At 42.4% G+C, this 22,552-nt stretch overlaps 2 protein-coding genes across 2 annotated transcripts; both read left to right on the top strand.

Moving 5' to 3' along the window:
• Positions 1–1,916: 1,916 nt before the first annotated feature.
• LOC143275218 (uncharacterized) lies at positions 1,917–5,914 on the top strand. Its single transcript, XM_076579194.1, has 3 exons — positions 1,917–2,798; positions 4,908–5,054; positions 5,442–5,914. Exons 1-3 carry the CDS (start codon positions 2,534–2,536, stop codon positions 5,912–5,914), a joined length of 885 nt encoding a protein of 294 aa, XP_076435309.1. The 5' UTR covers positions 1,917–2,533.
• Positions 5,915–7,311: 1,397 nt separating this feature from the next.
• LOC143275533 (la-related protein 6-like) lies at positions 7,312–14,706 on the top strand. Its single transcript, XM_076579716.1, has one exon. The coding sequence runs from the start codon at positions 10,219–10,221 to the stop codon at positions 11,506–11,508; it is 1,290 nt and encodes a 429-aa protein (XP_076435831.1). The 5' UTR covers positions 7,312–10,218; the 3' UTR covers positions 11,509–14,706.
• Positions 14,707–22,552: the final 7,846 nt, after the last annotated feature.

The raw sequence follows: 22,552 nt of genomic DNA, 5'->3' as shown, positions 1-22,552 counted from the left end.
CATCTTCCACATCTACGTTAGATCTCTTTACTCATTATTTTATTTTATTTTACCGTTTTACAAAGATGATTACCTGAAAGGTGCCATCTCCAATCACATCAGGAACAATTCAAGATCCTTTGTAGTAGGCAGATCTCAGACTGAGCAGTTCAGAAACTCTTTCTTTATTGGCACTGTTCGTGACTGGAACCATCTGGACGAGGCGATGGTGACAGCAACATCTGTCGAGAGCTTCAAAGCACGGCTCTCAGGACACCAGTAATGCTAGGCTGCGCACTCCCCCCCCCCCCCCACACACACACACACACACACACACCCCTCACCCACCGTTGCGTTTATGTCATAAGTGGCTATAGCAACATATTCTACAGATACAGATACACAAGCACTAGGGAGCTCAGTGCGCCGAACGTCGTGGATTTCACAAATTGCTGTCTTCCATTTCTTCAATCGATAGTCTCCGTTGCTACAACCAAACACTACACAATGAAATGCCATCGTTTCCACAACAAGAAATTTTAAATATAAACCAAAAAGTCGAAGAAACGAAGCCTTCTTTTTCCTCTTTCTGCCTCTCTCCATGGCCCGTGTTGCTCGACGTGACGGAGACCCAATCAACTTCGAGGATTCACACCACGTGACGCTCCTCTAAAAGTCATGTAAACACCGAACTCTCCTGGGGTCTATTTCGATATGAAAAAGGCACAGGAAAATTCCTATTTTCTCTCTGTACTCAAATAAAGCCAAGAATGGCAAGTGGAGGAGTGCTGTCATACAGCCACACGAGAACAGAATCGACAGCGACAGTGAATGTTCAAATATTTCATGCCCATAAACTCTCTGATGCATGCGTCAGTGTGTGCTATAGGATCAGGATCAGGATTTGGGGCGTTGTTTTATACAACTTAGCCATTTTTGGCTTTTTATGCCCCTTCAGATTTACTCCTTTACATTGCTGGTCAGGTCGTTGACTAGCTCAGTCATTTTATCCATCAAAGTCATATTTCGTTTTTGTCAATAACTCGTGTTTATCTATGAGGTTCTTAAAAGTATTTATACTAGGTGCACGTTTGATATTGTTTCTTAATTTGTTCCAGTAATTTGTTACTCTGTTACAAATGTAAACTTTTTGAGATTTGTTCTGGAATACTGTTTAACTGAATATTTTGTCTGTACTGTTTCTTGTAGTGTCTATCTTTGGAGTACAAAAAAAAAGCATGCTTTGTTTACATCTTCAAAACCATTTAATGTTTTGTGCGTCTGTATCAAGTCCCCTCTTACTCTTCTTGCTTCAAGTGATGGTAGTTGTAAATACTTTAATCTTTCTTGATATGATATGTGTGTGCGTGCATGTACATATGTGTACTTGTGTGCGCTCGTGTGTGCACAGTATGAAGTGCCAGTGTGCGTCTGCCAGTGTGCACGTGTGTGTCCGCGGCCCGCGGTGTATGTGTGTGTGCCCACGTGTACGTGTACGGTTTATGAGCATTTGTGTGAAAATTAAGTTATCACGGTTTGTGTATGTGAGCGATGGTATTTAAAGCCACAGCGATTCAGTCGTGTGTATGTGTTTGTGTGTGTGTGTGTGTGTGACTGAAACTGATTGATGAACAATTCGATGGTGTGTGCCCGGGTGTGTGCGCGCGCCAACTGTGAAAAGGGGGGTGGGGGGGGACTCTGTGTGTGTGTGTGTGTGTGTGTGTGTGTGAGAGAGAGAGAGAGAGAGAGAGAGAGAGAGAGAGAGAGAGAGAGAAAATCAGTTTTTCAAATGTCAACATATTTTTTTGTGCGCGTACAACGAAACCGGTTTCGGGTACCCCGCCAGCCAAAGGTAGATAACACATGATGAAAATAGCAAAGGTCACGTCGCGCTGCAGTTTTGCTGCGTGACCTATTTTCACCTGGAGTAGCGCTTCCTTTCGACGACGCACGCAGGTGGCCCGACCTTCCACTGAGGCATTTCACCTGTGCGTGTGTGTTCTTTCTCGGAGTCAGTGTTAGCAAAACGTGCTTGGGCAGACGTGACAGCATTCACAGTGGTTGTGAGATTATCTGATTCAGTAGAATAACGTTGAATCCAACATGTGACGAGCTAAAATCACAAAACAAAACAATGTGGTTTTGAAACATACTTAGCGTCGTCTTCTCTTGCCATTTCCGGGTTTGTTGAATGGAGAAAAACGCAAGGTTTTTCGATTTTGTTTGACGAAATCAGTCGCTAAATCGAACCAGTTTTAATGTGTATGTTGACCTGTAATATGCTCCAAACAAGCTGTTGTTCTAGTGGAGCTTGTTTTAAATCTTGTGTTTATTTTCGTGCTGTCAGTATTATCCTGTCAAATTTGTCTTACTGTGACGGGCTCTCTCGGGTGACGGGTATTTGGATTTAAACCTGCGAGTAATTCTGACACTACAAGTTCGATCAGTGTTGTCAGATAACATTGCTACAAAGTAAAAAAAAAAATTCCACACTTGTGTTCTAGCTTTTGATGTTTAAAGGTTGACAAAGAACAACAGGTCCATTGTTGTCAACATGTCGGCATTTTCCGTTCGCTCCCGGGGTTACCAAGTGGGGCTTCTACTCTTGATCATCTCCTCAATATTGTTTATTATCGGGCTTGTCTCCCCTGCGTGGCTGGAATATTACCGTGTGATCTATCAAATCCAAGAGGAAAGACTTTTCGCTGGAGTGTTCATCGGGTGCAGGTACAAGCTCAGACTGGTGGGAGTTACGTCAATCGATTTCACAAGATGCAGTTTTGGGTTTGCCCACGCTTTCGATGGCATGAAAGATATGGGTAAGATATAAAACAAATTCATCGAAATTGTGTGTGTGTGTGTGTGTGTGTGTGTGTGTGTACGCATCCAAGGCCAAGAACTGACAAAAGGTAAGCAAGTTTTCATTCTAACAGATGATCCTAGCGTGACACTAGTAGTAGTAGTAGTAGCAGTCGTCTGCCTAGACCTCTCGGCCTTTTTATGTCCCCATCGAATCTTCATCTTCACTTCTTCCATTTTCTTTTATTTATTTATTTTCATCTTTTGTTTGTTGTTGTTGGGCGGTGTACGCAAGTACACTTCTGCAAGAAACTTTGTTTTATTCATCATAGTTTAAAAAAAAAAAAAATCTTTTAAGATGATGTTGTTGTCAAGGAGATTTTTGAACATTTTTTTCAACATCCCAGAGACACTCTCCATGAACATGCATTGTGTCCTTTCCATTTACAAAGCATCAGGTGTTGGAGCTCATGTACGTTTATGTGTACTTGACTGTGCTTTCATATCTGTGAAACTGCATGTTTGGTGCATATCTGTTATGCATATGTGTGTGTGTGTGAATGTGTGTCTGCTTTTTTTTTTTTTTTTTTTTACATTTACTTGCTTATTTATCATCATTGTTGTTTTGTTTGTTTTTGTTTTTTTTTATTGTTGTTGTTGTTTTTCTATTTATTTTATTTTCATTATTATTATTATTTATTTACTTTTTTTATTATATTATTATTATTTATTTATTTATTATTTTTATTTTATTTTATTTATTTATTTTTTATCAAGGCCTGACAAAGCGTGTTGGGTTACGCTGCTGGTCAGGCATCTGCTTGGCAGATGTGGTGTCGCGTATATGGATTTGGGACACCTCCTTGAGCTACTGAAACTGAAACTGTCTGTCTTTGCATATATTGCAAGTGTGGTATGTTGGCCGAGTGGTAACATGTCCGCCTAAGAAGTGAAAGAATCTGAGCTCATGGAATCAAATCCCAAATTCACCAGTAGTTATCCCACTCCACTAGATCTTGAGTGGTGGTCTGAATGCTAGTCATTCAGATGAGACTATAAACTGAGGTGTCGTGTGGAGCATATACTTAGTGCACCTAACAGAACCAATGGCAACTAAAGGGCTGTACCTGGCAAAATTTGTAGAAAAATCTGCTGTGATAGAAAAACAAATACACTTGCAGACATATATTATAAGAATTACAAGAAAAAAAAAAGAAAAAAAAAAGAAGAGTGGTGTTGCAGTGTCAAGAAGCGCTTTGTCTGAAAGAGCAACCCAAATTTTTACCCAGAGAAATCTGATTCACTGAAAATTAAGACCAGTGATAAATGACCCATGATCTTGTCGCATTTTGGTGACATCGGTGCTCTGCCTGGCTGGTGCTGAAATGCAACATTGGTGGTGAAAGGGTTAAAGTATTCTGTAATCTTTGTGAGTATGCTGTAGTTGCTATTTCACATTGGTGGTGAAAGGGTTAAAGTATTCTGTAATCTTTGTGAGTATGCTGTAGTTGCTATTTCACATTGGTGGTGAAAGGGTTAAAGCATTCTGTAATCTTTATGAGTATGCTGATGTTATTTCACATTGGTGGTGAAAGGGTTAAAGCATTCTGTAATCTTTATGAGTATGCTGTTGTTATTTCACATTGGTGGTGAAAGGGTTAAAGTATTCTGTAATCTTTGTGAGTATGCTGTTGTTATTTCACATTGGTGGTGAAAGGGTTAAGTATTATGTAATCTTTGTGAGTATGCTGTGGTTGTTTCAAATTGGTGGTGAAAGGGTTAAAGCATTCTGTAATCTTTGTGAGTATGCTGTTGTTATTTTGCATTGGTGGTGAAAGGGTTAAAGCATTCTGTAATCTTTTAAGTATGCTGTTGTTATTTTACATTGGTGGTAAAAGGGTTAAGTATTATGTAATCTTTGTGAGTATGCTGTTGTTATTTCACATTGGTGGTGAAAGGGTTAAAGTATTCTGTAATCTTTGTGAGTATGCTGTAGTTGTTTCAAATTGGTGGTGAAAGGGTTAAAGTATTCTGTAATCTTTGTGAGTATGCTGTTGTTGTTTCACATTGGTGGTGAAAGGGTTAAAGCATTCTGTAATCTTTGTGAGTATGCTGTTGCTGTTTGACAGGGGAGTGGATCCATGCCGTGGAGACCTTTGAGATCCTGAGCGCCATCGCTCTCATCTTCGCCTGCATCTATGGCGTCACCGTCAACTGCTTCACCATCTATCCCAGCGCCCGTTCCCGCATCCTGGAGGTCACTGCTGGCGTTGCAGGTGAGCAGTTTGTCTATAGATCTGTATTTCTATCTATAGATCTATCTATAGCTATCTGTCAAGATCTGTCTATCTATAGATCTGTCTGTCTATGCCCTTGCCTGAGGAAGGTGAATCTCAGAAAAAAAATTTGCAACAGTTCCTGTTTTTCAGACCTCATTCATTCTGTCCATCACTGTCTTTGTTTTAGTGGCCACAGGTCTGTTCTTCATTCATTGATTCATTCTGTCCATCACTGTCTTTGCTGTTGTTGTGGCCACAGGTCTGTTCTTCATTCATTCATTCATTCTGTCCATCACTGTCTTTGCTGTTGTTTTAGTGGCCACAGGTCTGTTCTTCATTCATTCATTCTGTCCATCACTGTCTTTGCTGCTGTTGTGGCCACAGGTCTGTTGGCTTTCATCTTCACCATGGTGTTCGTGGGTCAGCTGCGGAAGACGGTGGAGGGCAACGTGTTCTACACCTTCCAGTGGGCCTTCTACCTGACGGTGGTGGCCTCCATCTCCGTAATGGTGGCTGCCGTCATCATCGCTCTTTTCAATGAATACATCCCCCCACCAGCCGACTTCAACTACAGCAATGCCGCTCTCTCCAACAGCAGCAACCCCATCGTCGGTTCCTCGTCCTTCTCCGCCGCCCCCTCCACCGTCTTCTACTCTCCGTCGCAGAGGAAAGGCGTGGGGGATGATGATGACCTCTACGATTCGCGCGTCGCCAAAGTCATCAGTTATGAGGCGGAGGAGGCGGAGGAGGAGGAGGAGACAGGCTCTAGGAGAGGGGGGGGTCGCCGGGGGGGAGGGAGGGGTCCGAGAAGCGGAAGCACGGCCGCAGGTGCCGGGAGGTACGAGTCTGATTTGTAAGGATGGTCACATGGTAGTGGGGCTGGGGTGGAGTGATTTGGAAGGAGGGTGTGGAGGGCGGGGAGGGGAGGGGAGAGGGGGGGGAAGTGGAGTGATTTGTAAGGATGGCGGTGGGGGGGGGGGGGGGGGCAGTGGAGTGATTTGTATTTGTGTGGATGGTTGGGGGGGGGGGGGGGGGGGGGGGCAGTGGAATGATTTGTAAGGATGGTGGGGGGGGGGGGGGGGCCAGTGGAGTAATTTGTAAGGATGGTGGTGGGGATGGGGGGGCAGTGGAGTGATTTGTAAGAAAGGTGGGGGGTGGGGGGGGGAGGCAGTGGAGTGATTTGTATTTGTATAGATGGTGATGAGGGGGCGGGGCAGTGGAGTGATTTGTAAGGATGGGGATCGTGGGGGGGTGGGGTGGGGTGGGGGGGGGGGGGCAGTGGAGTGATTCTTAAGGATGGTGGGGGGGGGGGGGGGGGGGGCAGGAAAGGAGGTTGGGTGGGTGAGGGCTGGTTGAATGATTGGGAAGAGTGTGTATCTCCTGCCACTGAAAACGAAAAGGATAGCGGTGGGGTGACAAAGGTGGATTGTCAGAGGTGGAGGGGGGGGGGGTTGAGTGTTAACTTTTATTCCAGGATGGGAGGCGATGTGGTGGGTGTGTGTGGTGTAGTGTGTGGTGATTGAGACAGAGAGGAGATGAGAGAGGGAGGAACACCTGTGTGTACTTTAATGGTGGTTCTGTGAGCAGTGCTTGCATTTCATCTGTTTGCTATTGCACTTTGTAGGCATTTTTTTTTTTTTTTTAAGATGTGTGCGTTTAGATAATGTTTGGATGTGTGTGGTGTGTGCAAACATTCTGTGGCTTGAATTTGTACATATTTGAGGGGGAGGGGGGGGGGGGGCCAGTGAGTGATTTGTAAGGATGGTGGTGGGGATGGGGGGGGCAGTGGAGTGATTTGTAAGGATGGGGAGGGGGGGGGGGGGGGGGGGCAGTGGAGTGATTTGTATTTGTGTGGATGGTTCGGGGGGGGGGGGGGGGCAGTGGAGTGATTTGTAAGGATGGTGAGGGGTGGGGGTGGGCAGTGGAGTGATTTGTAAGAAAGGTTGGGGGTGGGGGGGGGGGGGGGGAGGCAGTGGAGTGATTTGTATTTGTATAGATGGTGATGAGGGGGGTGGGGCAGTGGAGTGATTTGTAAGGATGGGGATCGTGGGGGTGGGGGCAGTGGAGTGATTTGTAAGGATGGTGAGGAGGGAGGGGGGGGGGGGGCAGGGAAGGAAGTTGGGCCGGTGAGGGCTGGTTGAGTGATTGGGAAGAGTGTGTGTAGATATCTCCTGCCACTGAAAACGAAAAGGATAGCGGTGGGGTGACAAAGGTGGATTGTCAGAGGTGAAGGGGGGGGGGGGGGGGGGTTGAGTGTTAACTTTATTCCAGAAGATGGGAGGCGATGTGTGTGTGTGTGTGTGTGTGTGTGTGAGACAGAGAGAGAGAGAGAGAGAGAGAGAGAGAGAACACCTGTGTGTACTTTATATGTGTGTTCCTGCATGAGCACGTGCTTGCACTTTCATCTGTTTGCCTATCTGCGACTTTGTAGGCAATTTTTTTTTTTTTTTCAAGATGTGTGCGATTCTTCAATGATAATGTTTGGATTGTGTGTGTGTGTGTGTGCAAACTATTTCTGTGGCCTTGAATTGTACATATTTTAATCAAATGTTCATACTGTGTTTACCAAGAGAAAGCCATGATTATGTGGTGCATAATTATGACTGATTTCTATTCTTCTTCCAAATGTATTTTCACTTATCAATTACATGTCAGTTGGTCTTCATAGTGCACATTCTGCAGTCAGATGTTTGGCTTTTTATATTGTGTCCTTAATTAGTCATGGCACACATGTACACACACGCTTACAGGATAGATCACACACACACACACACACACACATTAGACAGGTGTAAAAGTTGAACCAAATTTTCAGCATGTTAGTCTGAGTACCCTAAGCACTGACTGAACAGTGTCAGTACAGTAATATCATACATATCACATCAGTACATGTACCCTAAAGACTGACTGAACAGTGTCAGTACAGTGATATCATACATATCACATCAGTACATGTACCCTAAAGACTGACTGAACAGTGTCAGTACAGTGATATCATACATATCACATCAGTACATGTACCCTAAAGACTGACTGAAGTGTCAGTACAGTGATATCATACATATCACATCAGTACATGTACCCTAAAGACTGACTGAACAGGGTCAGTACAGTGATATCATACATATCACATCAGTACATGTACCCTAAAGACTGACTGAACAGTGTCAGTACAGTGATATCATACATATCACATCAGTACATGTACCCTAAGGACTGACTGAACAGTGTCAGTACAGTGATATCATACATATCACATCAGTACATGTACCCTAAGGACTGAACAGTGTCAGTACAGTGATATCATACATATCACATCAGTACATGTACCCTAAGCACTGAACAGTGTCAGTACAGTGATATCATACATATCACATCAGTACATGTACCCTAAGGACTGACTGAACAGTGTCAGTACAGTGATATCATACATATCACATCAGTACATGTACCCTAAGGACTGACTGAACAGTGTCAGTACAGTGATATCATACATATCACATCAGTACATGTACCCTAAAGACTGACTGAACAGTGTCAGTACAGTGATATACATATCACATCAGTACATGTACCCTAAGCACTGAACAGTGTCAGTACAGTAATATGAGTGTCATGAATACATGTACCCTAAGGATTGAATACCATGATCAGATTGTTTATATAATTGTGACATTAAAAAAAAATCTTGAATTAAGTCAGAGTGCTTCGTGATTATTCTTCACTTACTTATTGTTGCTTATAGTCACACACACACACACATTACACACACTAAGATGGGCGCAATAGCTAGCCGAGTGGTTAATGAGTGTTGGACGTTCGAATCTCGGTGACAGTGCCTGGTGGGTAAAGGGTGGAGACTTTTCCGCCACTCCCAGGTCAACATGTGTGCAGATCGACCTGCCAGTGCCTGAACCCCCTTTGTGTGTATACGCACGCAGAAGATCAAATATGCACATTAAAGATCCTGTTATCCATGTCAGCGTGGTTCGGTGAGTTACTATGGAAACAAGTACAACCCCAGCATGCACACCCCCGAAAATGGAGTATGGTTGCCTACATGGCGGGGTAAATAAACAAAACGGTCATTCACGTTAAATGTTAAACTGATGTTACATATTTGTCTGAGTGTGTATGTGTGCGTGCTGATTAAACTCAATATGACACATCAGTGCATGAAACTTGGCTGACGAATGTCAGTGGCAGCCGTCAGTCGGCTCTACCCACGGGTAGGCAGCCTGTTGTATAAATGACCCCGTGTTTGTAAAGCGCTTTGAGCTTGGTCTTCAATCAACTCAATAAGAAGAAGAAAACACATCAGTTTTTTTCACTACACAATGACCTTGTATAAATAAACAAATAATCAAACGGAAAAGGTCATTCTCTTTCCGATGAGATGATATTCATTTCTCTTTTTCTTCCTTCTATTCGAAGGTTTTCTGGAGCAATTAATGGCAGCACGACACGGCATGTTCGCACTTTCGCTTTCTCGCTGCGGCCGCACTGAAGTTGTGCTAATAATGGCTGTCGCGCGGAAGGGACGGTCGCTTCACTGAAGCGGTCATACGGTGAGTCTATGGCTCGGTCCACCCTACCTACAACGCACCCCATCAGAGTCAAAAGGTTTTTGTTTTATTATTATTTATTTTCATTTATTTATTTATTTATTTTATTGTGTGTGTGTGTGTGTTTTTCAGTTTTACATGCGAGTGGGCTGCCAGCGTATCACTGAAATTTCTGTATGCAATCGCATTGATAACACTGAACATAACCGTGATCCATTCGTATTATTATTTTTATTGTGACAAATTCCCGGTTTTCTAATGAAAACTCTATTCATGAGAAATAAACACGAAACCTGTTGAAGGCCTTCCAGCAGGAGGAAACGGAAGTGATATGAAAAAGGCGGTGTCCCTCAAAGTCAAAGGCCCGGGTCGCAGGCATTGTGTTCGTCAAATGTTCCAGACACAGACAGGGCTCTGGCTGGGTAGAAATCAGCGCGGCAGCCGCTCAACACCTACGGAAGCCAAGGTTGACCAGTTAATCAATTATTTACTAGTTGAAAACATAAGAGGTTAAGTTTCAGTCGCCACTGAAGGCGCAGACACTACGTGCACGAAGAACCACAACATAGTTCGAAAGGCATCGAAATAAGAAAAAAATGAACGACTGTGTTAATTCGAGCGCCAGCAAAGGAGGAGCAAGGAATCACCTGTCAGTGTCAGACGAAAGCCGTGATCACAGAACATCAGCTGCTCACGACTTCACCGAGCCGGATGACGAACTCCGCAACAAAATCATCAAAGAGGTGGAAATCTATTTTTCAGATGCTAACATTTTGAAAGATACTTTTTTGTTAAAGAATATTGTAAAGAACCAGTGGGGTTTTATCAGTGTTAAGATAATTACGTCATTGAAAACAGTAAAGCGTTTGACAAAAGATCCGCGGGTGGTGGTTTTTAGTTTGCGTCAGTCAACAGAGGTGGAAGTGAACAGTGCAGGAACGATGGTGAGGAGACTGAAGCCAATGCCTGACACCACACCAGCACGAACTGTTGTAGCCGTACACCAGGTCGCAAAAAATCCAACTGTTCACTCTGTTGCAGAGGAGTTTTCGAAGTGTCGTGGTGTTACACAGATTAGAATCCTCCGACCAGGGCAGTTGATTCCGCCAGACATACACAAGTTTGCTGCCAACCACCCAGAGATTGGTAGATCTGTGTGTGCAGTGATTGAGTTTGAGAAAGTGGGGCAGGCAAGATATACTTGCAAAACAATGACGAACACTGAAGACTGGCACAGTGGCAGACATGTTTCTTTATTATCCAGCACACCAAAATATAGAAAAGACGAACAGGAGATAAATGCTGAAAACTGTGCATCACCAGAAGATGGAGAAGGTGGTAGTGAAAGCAAAAACAACAAGAATGCAGAAAACAAAAAGGAAACTCATAAACCTACTGCTAAAAGAAAATGTTCAAGTGGTTCTAAAACAGGTGGCTCAGGCAATTCAAATCATCATAATCACTCAACCGACCCAAAATCTAATGAGTCTAATCCCTATTCTTCCCCTGGACCCAGTCCTTCCATTTTGCGCTGTTGGAACTGTGGCAAGTCTATTCAGGTTATTGCAATATCACAGAATGGTGTGCATTTCCCAAACACTCAAAAGAATCTAGAAAGACAACCAAATAAAACAGAGTCTAGCCAAAGGGAGAGCAGTCCTCCAAGTTCCTGGGTGCCACGTTGCAGACGTGCCAGCCACGACCCCATGAGCAATGGCAGCCCTGTCTCTAAAGTTGCTTGGAACAGTTCTTTGCAAAGTCCCAGGAACAGCAAGCTGCTGGACCAGGTGGGAGTGCTGCGACAACCCAGAGGGCCAGATGAAACCAAGGGCTTCAGTGCATACAGTCAAGGAATGCCTCTGTGCAATACCATTGCATTAGACTAATCTGGATCACTCAGGTCAGCTAAAGGTATTTTAAATCCTATCAGTTTTCAGTTTCACTCAGTTAACTTAAAGCAAGTCCCATGTCCTCTTAGCTAAATAATAAAATGCATGATAAATCTGTATGACTTGATAACTACTCATGAAGACATACTCTGTCAATTTCTTCAGATTTCATTTGTCAGCCAACTGCCTCTGCGAGATTTAGATTAATAAATGAAATTTATCTTTAATAGTTAACAATGAACTGATGAAGTACACAAGCAGTGTTGTTGGAATTAAACACACAATGATCATTTCTATATATATCACTATCAGCTGACTGTACTGAACATTAAAAACACAGAGAGATATTTCAGTAAAAATTGGAAAAAAAAAAGTATCACCATTCACTGACTCAGTGACTGAATAAGAGGTAACTGTCTGTGACTTGTTCATCTGCTTTGTGATTTTGAGCCATTAACATAACGAGGAAAAAGTCTGACACAAATTAAGGAAGAGTAAAGGGTTATGAACTATTTTCAAATTCAGTGCTGTAATAAGAATCATTCTGCTTCGAGTTTGAGGAAAACTGTCAATTTGAAACTTGTGCTGGAAGTGAATGCAAGTTAGCTGAAAATGATTTTTTAAAAACAAACACCTGTTTTAAACTTTTTTATGTGTGTGTGTGTGTGTGTGTGTGTGTGTGTCATCACTGTTAAGTTTCAGAATTTTTTTTTTTTGGTTGTATCTTAGAGTTGTTAAATTATTTTTTTTAATGTTTTTTCTTGAAGTATTCAAAATGTGAATACAGTTAGACACTACCACATGGGTAAAGTGTTTAGCTACTTCAGGACAAAAGATGATAGGATAATATTGAAATAACATTTTAAGAATTAGCAATCAGCTTAGTAAGTTAGTGACATGCTTGGATTTTTGGTTGACAAAAGTTTAAACTAAAGTCCTTGTGCATGTATGTACCAGATTGTTTTGTTTTGTTTTATTTTTGCATTGTTCTACCTTTTCCTTTAGGTTGAGTAAGAATATTCTTGGAGTTAAGCCAAGTTAACTATTTAAGTGGAGTTATGTGTTTTCCAGTTTTGTAAGTTTGTTTGTTTGTTTTGTTTTGTTTTTTTAAGAATAAGCTGCTTATTCAAAGTAGGAAAAAAAAGTCTCATCTCTTTGGAACAATGAACATGATGAAATGACAACTGATTAAGATGGAAAAATGCTGGGTCATTCATCACCATGAAATACTGAACCTTGCCCTTTTCAAATTTAAGAGATGAGCATTGTGTATGTGGACAGAGTTGTAGAAATTGTTTGGGTTTTTGGGTTTTTTTTAAGTGAATAAGTATCACTGCTGTTGTTTTTTATGATTTTTGTCAGCAGCAATTTCAGACAAAGTCTAAGAATCTCACAATTATGACTTTTTTTAAAGTCCACTTGCCAATCTTGATTAAGAAATCTGGCAGCCTTGCAAGTAGAAAGCCATCTTGCAATTTTTAACAGGAAGAGAAGGAATCCATGCAGTTAATCCCTTCCACCCCCACCCCCAAGCCAGCTACCATTCATGTTCATCTAAGGATCATAAAAATCCTGGATAATGCAGCAAATCAATCTGACTTAAAATCTGTACACTTCCCTACTGTTGATGCCTGGTTTAGTGGTTAGCTCACTTGGTGGGGTGTCTGTCTCACTCTCAACATGTGAGTTTGAATCAAGACACCCCAATTTGGCATTTCCCTTGTCCATCTTAACATGCTGTCATACTGTTCATTGATAAAGATTCTGAGTCTGAATGATACATATTCAAAGTTTTCTGGACTCAAATCAAAAAGTTTCATTTGGTGTCATATACTGTACCATGTCAAACTGATGCAAACTAGGCCTATCGGTTTGCTCTGCTTGGCCAAATTTCGCGCGGCTAACAGTGAAAAGACGACCCGTCTTGCCGGGTCCATTTCATTTCACTTGAAAACATACTACTATATTTGTGATACTGTTGGTGTTGGTTCAATGTCAGACGGGCGCAATAGCCGAGTGGTTAAAGCGTTGGACTGTCAATCTGAGGGTCCCAGGTTCGAATCACGGTGACGACGCCTGGTGGGTAAAGGGTGGAGATTTTTACGATCTCCCAGGTCAACATATGTGCAGACCTGCTAGTGCCTGAACCCCCTTCGTGTGTTTATGCAAGCAGAAGATCAAATACGCACGTTAAAGATCCTGTAATCCATGTCAGCGTTCGGTGGGTAATGGAAACAAGAACATACCCAGCATGCACACCCCCGAAAACGGAGTATGGCTGTCTACATGGCGGGGTAAAAACGGTCATACACGTAAAAGCCCACTCGTGTGCATACGAGTGAACACAGAAGAGAAGAAGAAGAAGGTTCAATGTCAGATAGGTCCCCTCCCCTCATTTTCCGGAGACAGTTATCCCTGCTGGCCCTTTCACCTGAGATTGGTGATGTTAAACACAAGGGTACATAACCCATCCAACTCAGATCATGGGTTGTTTACCATATTTGCACCAGATGCATGTTTTGAATGCTCAGTGTTTGAACTTATGCACATCAAAATATCAAGATAGGGTTGAATGCTAGCTTTTTGGCTGATTAAAAAGTCCAAGTAAATACCAGCTTACATTAATTAAACATCAATTCTATTCCATATGTATCTCCAACAGGCCACTAAGGTTGCTGGGGGTTTTTTTGGTTTGATTTTTAATGAAACATCCATCCACCCTGTTTAAGTGTTGAAACCAAATGAATGTCAGACAAATCACTTTTCAGTCGAGTGTTGTTAGCAACTACAGTGTCTGCTTTTATTGATCTCAGGGTATGGTGTGCTATTTTATTTCTTTCTTCTTCTTCTTCTTCTTAGAGTTAGTTCCTGTTTATCAGCTTTGACCGAGAAATTATACTGTGTGGTGACTCTTCTAAGAGGATTTTCCAAATGCTGCAGTCACCTGAAAACACCTGAGTAAGTGGATGAGATTCTTTTAAAAGAAAATTTAATCACGTGATTCTTCCACCCCACCCCTCCCTATTCCCTACCCCTTGACCTGTGGAACAAAATACACACATTTATGAATGTGTGTATGTGTGAGATTTTACAGTTAAAATGATTGGTGTAACTCCATGTCATAGGATTTGACTGAAATGAGAGTAAAAGTGTTATGTTTAGATGGTCCATTCAGCGACATGACTTTTTTTTTTTTTTTTTAAAGAGAGAGACAATGAAGAGAAAAGAATTGCTTATTGAGACAAACAGGTTTTGTTTTCTTTCTTTTATTTTTATTTTAATTTTTTTTACAAGTTCTTTACCTTGGTAGAATACACTTGATACGTAACATACGTACATTTTGATGTTTTTGTTTTCTCTGTGTGTGTGTGTGTGTGTGTGTGTGCGCGCACACGCTCACACAAGAGAGAGAGAGAGAGAGATGCTTGAGCATATTGTATTACCCGGTACTCTCAGTCACAACAGATTTCTCCGTGTGAAATTTGGGCTATTCTTCCCAGTGCTGTACCATCACTTTTTGTTGTTCACTTGTTGTTCTCTACAATTGTATTTGTTTTCTTAGCACTTTTTTGTTTGTTTGGTTGGGACACCCTTTTCTTGCCATGGATTCTTTTACGTGTGCTAAGCTACACACAGAACCTTGAGTTCTCATCTCCTCTGAATGACTAGCATCCAGACCACTGATCAATGTCACATGCAGTGGGAGAAGATATTAGTTCCGATTCTCTTCCTTGGTGGATGCATCACCACTAGGCCTTCTCCTAGCCACTGTGCATGAATGCTTAGCTCCATCATATATCATGTTAAGTTCAGTTCTCCTGAGCACAGCATCTAAGCCAAAAGTAACATTCTCCAGTAAGAATGGAAGTTCATTAAAAATTTTTGATGAGACATATTCATTCTTGCAAGAACAAAAAATGCCAGTACAAAAATGAATGCTTCAAGTTGTGTGACACTCTTAGCTCCATCATATATCATGTTAAGTTCAATTCTCCTGAGCGCCGCATCTAAGCCAAAAGTTCATTAAAATTTTTGATGAGGCATATTCATTCTTGCAAGAACAAAAAAAAAGGCCAGAACAAAAAAAGAAATGAAAAGAAACCTTTACACACATTGCAATATATGTTATGCTGCACGTGAAAAAACCCAGCTACAGTCGCAGCCAGCTATTCTTAGTCATGCACAAAAACATGTCATTATGGTCAAAATAATGAAAATCACTATTTTTACACATTTTGTCTGAAGTCTTATCTTTGCTGTCTGTATTTTAGCATAAAAATGCCTGAAACTGTGTCAGAAAGAGATCTAATGAGGAGAGGATAGTTTGGAGGGGATAGACGAGGTTTAAAGAGGTGAGAAGAGAAGAACCCCGTGGAGTCAGAGATGGACAGTCAAGAAAAGAAACAGGCAATTATTAGATAAGATATGCTCCCCTAGCCCTGAACATAGATATGGACGTACATACATAATATTAACGACACAGGCTTAATGACCAGTCAAACAAACATTTATTCATTCACCCATGACATCAATTTTTAATATTACTCTACTCCAACCCATCTTGCACTCTCTCAATCACACATCAACTCTTAACACACATTCATACACATTCGCTCGACCAAGTCCTTTGACCCTCATATAGGTCACTAAATTGTTTTTATAGTTTTCCGTTACGTTCCTCCTCGAACTGTCCAGGGAAATACTAATAATACCACTTTTTCTTTTACCAGGATAGCGTACACAAGAAAATCGTGATGATTATTCTCCACTCCCTTCAGAATCCCAACTGTTCAACCAGCAGATCTAAACGCCAAGGATAAACACTGATGCTATTCCACGCTGATGAAGAGCAATTGATGCTAACCCAATGTTAAATGAAGTTAAGTGATACCCTCCCAATGTTGATGACGATCAAAGAAGCTACCCCAAGTTGACAAAGAACACGAAGCTAACCCAGTTACCCATCCTGATGTAGATTAAACGTCTCTCTATCACCCACCCCAAAAGCTGATCCACAGTTTCGCCTTGATGTAGTTAAAAATAAAGTCTGTCCGAAACGTACCCCACAGCTGACGCACAGTCTGGCTGTTTACTCTACAGGCGTAGATCCCAAATGATCGTAGAGGGTTGTAGTCCTTTAGAAGGGGAGGAGAAGGGGTGTAAGGGAAATGGTAAGTGGAAATGGGGTACAAGATGGGGCACAGAAAATGTACCCTGGAGTCTCCAGAATGCCCGACGTCAATACAACACAGAACATACAGCGCGGCCCAGCGCAGAATAGCTCACCGCGACACAGCCCACGGCCTGGAGTAACCCGCCACCTGAGAGGCAATGCACAAACCCCATTAAGTATATGACTAAATTTTATATACCCTGAAAAACACTTGTTAATTGCATCAATAAAATACTATTTACATTTTTCTCATTCAAACACACTTCTCATTCAAACTTCATTTGTTCATTTTTACACAAATGGTAAGCCACTTTCATTCTTCACACATTCATAAACGTTAATAAACCATGAAGATTTGTACAACACTCACATTGACTATACATTCCAACTAGCTTTCCTCAATTTACTTTCCAGAAATGCTGTTCCCAAAACTTTGCCAAAAATCGCTAAAAGGTACCCACTGCGAAACGGCCTTTTTCTTTCGGCCTTTTTCTTTCCCCGAAACTTTTTTCTTGGAACTAATTTTTAACAACCGATTTGTTTGCCGGAAAATAGATCATCTACCCGAATTATCTAAATATTATCCTACAAGATAATCTACCAATAACCTATGGAATACTAGCTTTGTTCATCTTGCAACCCAATGCCACAGTAACAGTAGGAGGGTATATGGACCATGTAAAGGCCAGAAGGCCTACACACTGATTCTATCAAGTTCAAGTTCAAACTGATATATGCTTTCTACGATCTCTTCTATCGTCTGCGTTTTACTGAAAACATACATGCATACCTAAAATATTTTACCCATTTTAACTTCGAGAATAAAAAAATATTTCAGCTATCATTATACTTGTTTAACTGGACAAATGACACAATTTTTACGTACATTCATTTGTTCATTAAATGATTTATTATAATAAGAATAATAAACTATTTAACCATAAACTTTAAGAATTAACCGTTCAAAATACTTGAATTCTTTATTTTCATATTAACTTAATCAATTTATTGGTTATTTGCAAAAAAAAAATTAGGTTACCTTACCTCAACACACGACTTGACTTGCGGCTAGCGACAGAATGACAACAATGGCCGCCAGGCCGCCAACTCGCTCTGATTGGATAGTATTTTTAACACACGGCAGCCATTTTTGTTTCTCAACACACGTAACTGACAGGACAGACGAATTTTGCCCACTTGGAATCCTAAATCCTTCCTCAAGGATTTGCAGTAGGATTATTAGGCTAATAAACACTCCTAACTTGTTACTCCCCATTTCGGGAGTCTAAAGCTAGATTATATACACAGAATTAAACGAAACTGAACCCTACTAGAACGAATCTAGTACTACACCAATCACACACAGTGACTGACTGTTTTCCAGTGACAGTTTCAGAACAACTCTAACTTCTGGCACTAAAGATTTGAACGGGTGTATCTAAAGTGACTTCTAACCAGGACTCTTCCCAAACAATAGATCTCTGTAGATCTATATAATGATACAATACTATGCGTATAAAGGTAGCTCACCTATCCAATATAAAATGTTGAAGTGGCGTGCGGGTCTACACTATTTCTAGGGTTTTTAATATTTGTTCTAAAACAACTAAACTCTGCAACAACGTAACGATTATGTTCCAACAACAGTACATATTTAGTTTGATGGCTGTGACAAACTGCAGTATTTTTAATGTTTCGCTGTGTATGCGCTATTGGAACTGCTGTACACATTCGTCACTTAGTTAAATTGAAATGTTCAGTGCATTTGACTACAGGCTTTTCTGAAATAACGTGAGCAGATGATGTGGCAATGCTAATTAACGACTGCAGTTTCTAAACGTTATTTTGATTTGGGACCTAAAACCGAAGTTCAAAAGATTCATCAGCATTAACGGAAATATTTTTTGTTCACAAATGCTTTGTCTCATTTGAACATTCACTGTCGCTGTTGACTCTACTTTTCTCTCATGTGTCATGACGTCACTCCCCCACTTGCCATTCTTGACTTGACTTTGTGAACAGAGAGAAAATTTGAATTTTCCCATGTTTAAAAAAAATTAAATAAAAATAAAAATCTATAGTTTATCTAATTTTGAATCTTTTGGCATCACATACAATGATACATGTTCAAGATAATTCTTGCTGTAACATACTTTCAAGGAGGCTAATGTATGGGGGTTTTTTTTCATTAGCTGATTTCTCCATTCTTTTCAGGCACACCATTTTTGTATTTAAAAAAAAAAATAAAAAAATTAAAAAAAAAAAAAAGTATAGAAATAAAAATATAGATTAATTCTGTTTTTTGTATGTTAATATGTGGGTGTTTTTTTTTACTTTCTGAAAGTACATAAACGTAAAAAATGATAAATTCCGGCTTCAGCTTTGTTTTTGTTTTTTTTTGTATGTTTTTTTTCGTGCTGCGTCACATATTCCTGAATTATCTCCTACTACTAGAATTCTGTGAACTTTATCACGAAACCATTCTGATCATTTTCACAAACCTTATTACTATCTACTACAGTTGCATGCTCCCTTTATGACCCGCCTTGATTTAAGCAGGAAATATCATGGTTGTTTTTGTCTGCAAAGTTTGACAATATAAAATGTTTCAAAACATGTCAGGACTTCCAACAATGTTCAACTGTGAATTCAGCTTTCTGTGTGCTTCGTAGTTTTTTTTATCCCATTAGCTCTGTGTGTGTGTGTGTGTGTGTGTGTGTGTGTGTGTGTGTGTGTGTGTGTGTGTGTGTGTGTGTGATGAGTGTGTGTGTGTAAAATACAAGAAAGAGATGGGGGGATGGGGGGGGGGGGGGAACTAAAAAAAATATAAATATGTCTCACGAAACGCGAATGTTCTCGCGTGCACACACACACACACACACACACACACACACACACACACACACACACACACACGCACACACACACTCAAACACACACTGACACACAAACACACACACACTGACTGACTCACACACACACGCACACACACACTCAAACACACTCACACACAAACACCCACACACACTGACTGACTCACACACACACACACACACACACACACACACACACACACACACACACACACACAAGCGCGCGCATTGTAGTGTGACTGAAAGGCAGTGGTGCAATCTACAATAATAGATCAAAGGGAACACGAAGACAGTGTCAGTGCACACGTTGAAAAAACTTGGCTGAAGCGATACGAGCCACCAACGCGGAGGGCACACACATCTTACCGGTGTTGCGCCTGAAAATGACCCCCAAAGCGCGGTTTGACCCCCCACCCCCGAGAGTCGGTCATGAAAGACTCCCCTTAGAGTCCCCGCCCCCCAACCCCCCACCTCCTCCACACCCGTAACTCCACCACTCCACCCCCTGCCACCAGTTTAAACCCCAGCCCCTCCCTTCACTGGAAAATCTTGCTATTGCAAAATGCGCATTTTGAAAATCGCATATCATGGCACTTTGAAGGCAGGACTGTGCCAGAGACATTGACGCAATTTTTCTAGGCTGATCCCGGCGATAACTTGGGCATCCTGGGATGGAACAAGAATGATTCCATCACATGTCCCTGAAATACTCCATGGGAATTATTTCAGGGCCAGTGTTAACGTTCCCAAAATGATCCCCCCCCTGGAGCTTTTTCGGTTAGTCCTGATCATGTCTGTTCCACTCGCGTTTATGTGGAGATGACCTGGTAGTGCCCCAGAATGACTGTTGGAGTTAACCCGGTAGTGCCCCAGAATGACTGTTGGAGTTAACCCGTTAGTGCCCCAGAATGACTGTTGGAGTTAACCCGTTAGTGCCCCAGAATGACTGTTGGAGTTAACCCGTTAGTGCCCCAGAATGACTGTTGGAGTTAACCCGTTAGTGCCCCAGAATGACTGTTGGAGTTAACCAGTTAGTGCCCCAGAATGACTGTTGGGGTTAACCTGGTAGTGCCCCAGAATGACTGTTGATGTGGAGTTAACCTGGTACTACACCAGAATGACTGTTTATGTAGAGTTAACCTGGCAGTGCCCCAGAATTACTGTTGGGGTTAACCCGTTAGTTCCCCAGAATGACTGTTGGAGTTAAACCGGTAGTGCCCCAGAATGACTGTTGGGGTTAACCCGTTAGTTCCCCAGAATGACTGTTGGAGTTAACCCGGTAGTGCCCCAGAATTACTGTTGGGGTTAACCTGGCAGTGCCCCAGAATGACTGTTGGGATTAACCTGGCGGTGCCCCAGAATGACTGTTGGAGTTAACCTGGTAGTGCCCCATAATGACTGTTGGAGTTAACCTGGCAGTGCCCCAGAATGATTGTTGATGTGGAGTTAACCTGGCAGTGCCCCAGAATGACTGTTGGAGTTAACCCGGTAGTTCCCCAGAATGACTGTTGGAGTTAACCTGGCAGTGCCCCAGAATGACTGTTTATGTGGAGTTGACCTGGCAGTGCCCCATAATGACTGTTGGAGTTAACCTGGCAGTGCCCCAGAATGACTGTTGGAGTTAACCTTGTAGTGCCCCAGAATGACTGTTGGAGTTAACCTGGTAGTGCGCCAGAATGACTGTTGGGGTTAATCCGGCAGTGCCCCAGAAGAATGACTGTTTGTGTTAACCTGGCAGTGCCCCAGAATGACTGTTGGAGTTAACCTGGCAGTGCCCCAGAATGACTGTTGGAGTTAACCTGGCAGTGCCCCAGAATGACTGTTGATGTGGAGTTAACCTGGCAGTGCCCCATAATGACTGTTGATGTGGAGTTAACCTGGCAGTGCCCCAGAATGATTGTTGATGTTGAGTTAACCTGATAGTGCCCCAGAATGAATTTATATGGAGTTAACCTGGCAGTGCCCCAGAATTACTGTTTATGTGGAGTTAACCTGATAGTGCCCCAGAATTACTTTATATGGAGTTAACCTGGCAGTGCCCCATAATGACTGTTGATGTGGAGTTAACCTGGCAGTGCCCCAGAATGACTGTTGGAGTTAACCCGGTAGTGCCCCAGAATGACTGTTGGAGCTAACCCGGTAGTTCCCCAGAATGACTGTTGGAGTTAACCTGGCAGTGCCCCAGAAGAATGACTGTTGATGTGGAGTTAACCTGGCAGTACCCCAGAAGAATGACTGTTGATGTGGAGGGATACCAACCAAGACTAACTAACTACAAAGTGTTCTGGGGAAAAAGACTGGAGTGTGTTTAGGGCTGCCCCAAACGAATTCCACTTTTTTTTTCTCTGTCCCCCCACCCCCCCACCTTCCCCTCTCTCCCCAGCAACATACTAAGTTATGCTTTCTGGTTGACCTTCCGATTTCTTCAGTCTGAGGAAGAGGGGTCACTTCAGGGTCGGAGTCCTCCTCCCAGGCTAATTCCACGCTGATCGAGTCATTTCTGGGCGATCAGTACCAGAAAAACTCCATGGAGTTAATTGGAGACTGGGGTCATTCTGGGCGTCACACCGGTCTCACCGCCTCAGTGACAGGACGGCACACGGCAGTGAGTGAATTCTAAACACACGTGAGTCAACATTCGCGCGCTCAGCTCTGCACTCTGTCTCACACCCGGAATAAAATTACACGGTAAACCGACATTGAGATCCGGCTGTGCATTTTAACACATTCCGATCTCGACAAACCGTCAGCCACACACACACACACACACATACCCCCCCCCCCCCCCCGTCCCCCCCCCCCCCATTCCCCGCTCCCGCCCCCCCAACCCTCCACATCCGACCCCCCCCCCCCACACACACACACACACAAACGACCGAAACAAACAACACGCTTGAACAAGACGCCATATGCCCCCCCTCCCCCCCCCCCCCCCCCCCTGTCGCTCTCTCCTCATATCCTGTTGTCGCTGTCAAAATTAAAACCTAGCAATATC

Source organism: Babylonia areolata, chromosome 30 (genome assembly GCF_041734735.1).
Source record: "Babylonia areolata isolate BAREFJ2019XMU chromosome 30, ASM4173473v1, whole genome shotgun sequence".
NCBI lineage: Eukaryota > Metazoa > Mollusca > Gastropoda > Neogastropoda > Buccinidae > Babylonia > Babylonia areolata.
This window is presented reverse-complemented; position numbering and strand designations above follow the sequence as displayed.

Bases quoted from the DNA above. Each gene is read 5' to 3' on its own strand.
- LOC143275218 (XM_076579194.1), top strand. From the start codon at position 2,534: ATGTCGGCATTTTCCGTTCGCTCCCGGGGTTACCAAGTGGGGCTTCTA. The intron at 2,799-4,907 runs GTAAGATATAAA...GCTGTTTGACAG, and splicing joins CGATGGCATGAAAGATATGG to GGGAGTGGATCCATGCCGTG. The intron at 5,055-5,441 runs GTGAGCAGTTTG...TTGTGGCCACAG, and splicing joins GGTCACTGCTGGCGTTGCAG to GTCTGTTGGCTTTCATCTTC.
- LOC143275533 (XM_076579716.1), top strand. From the start codon at position 10,219: ATGAACGACTGTGTTAATTCGAGCGCCAGCAAAGGAGGAGCAAGGAAT.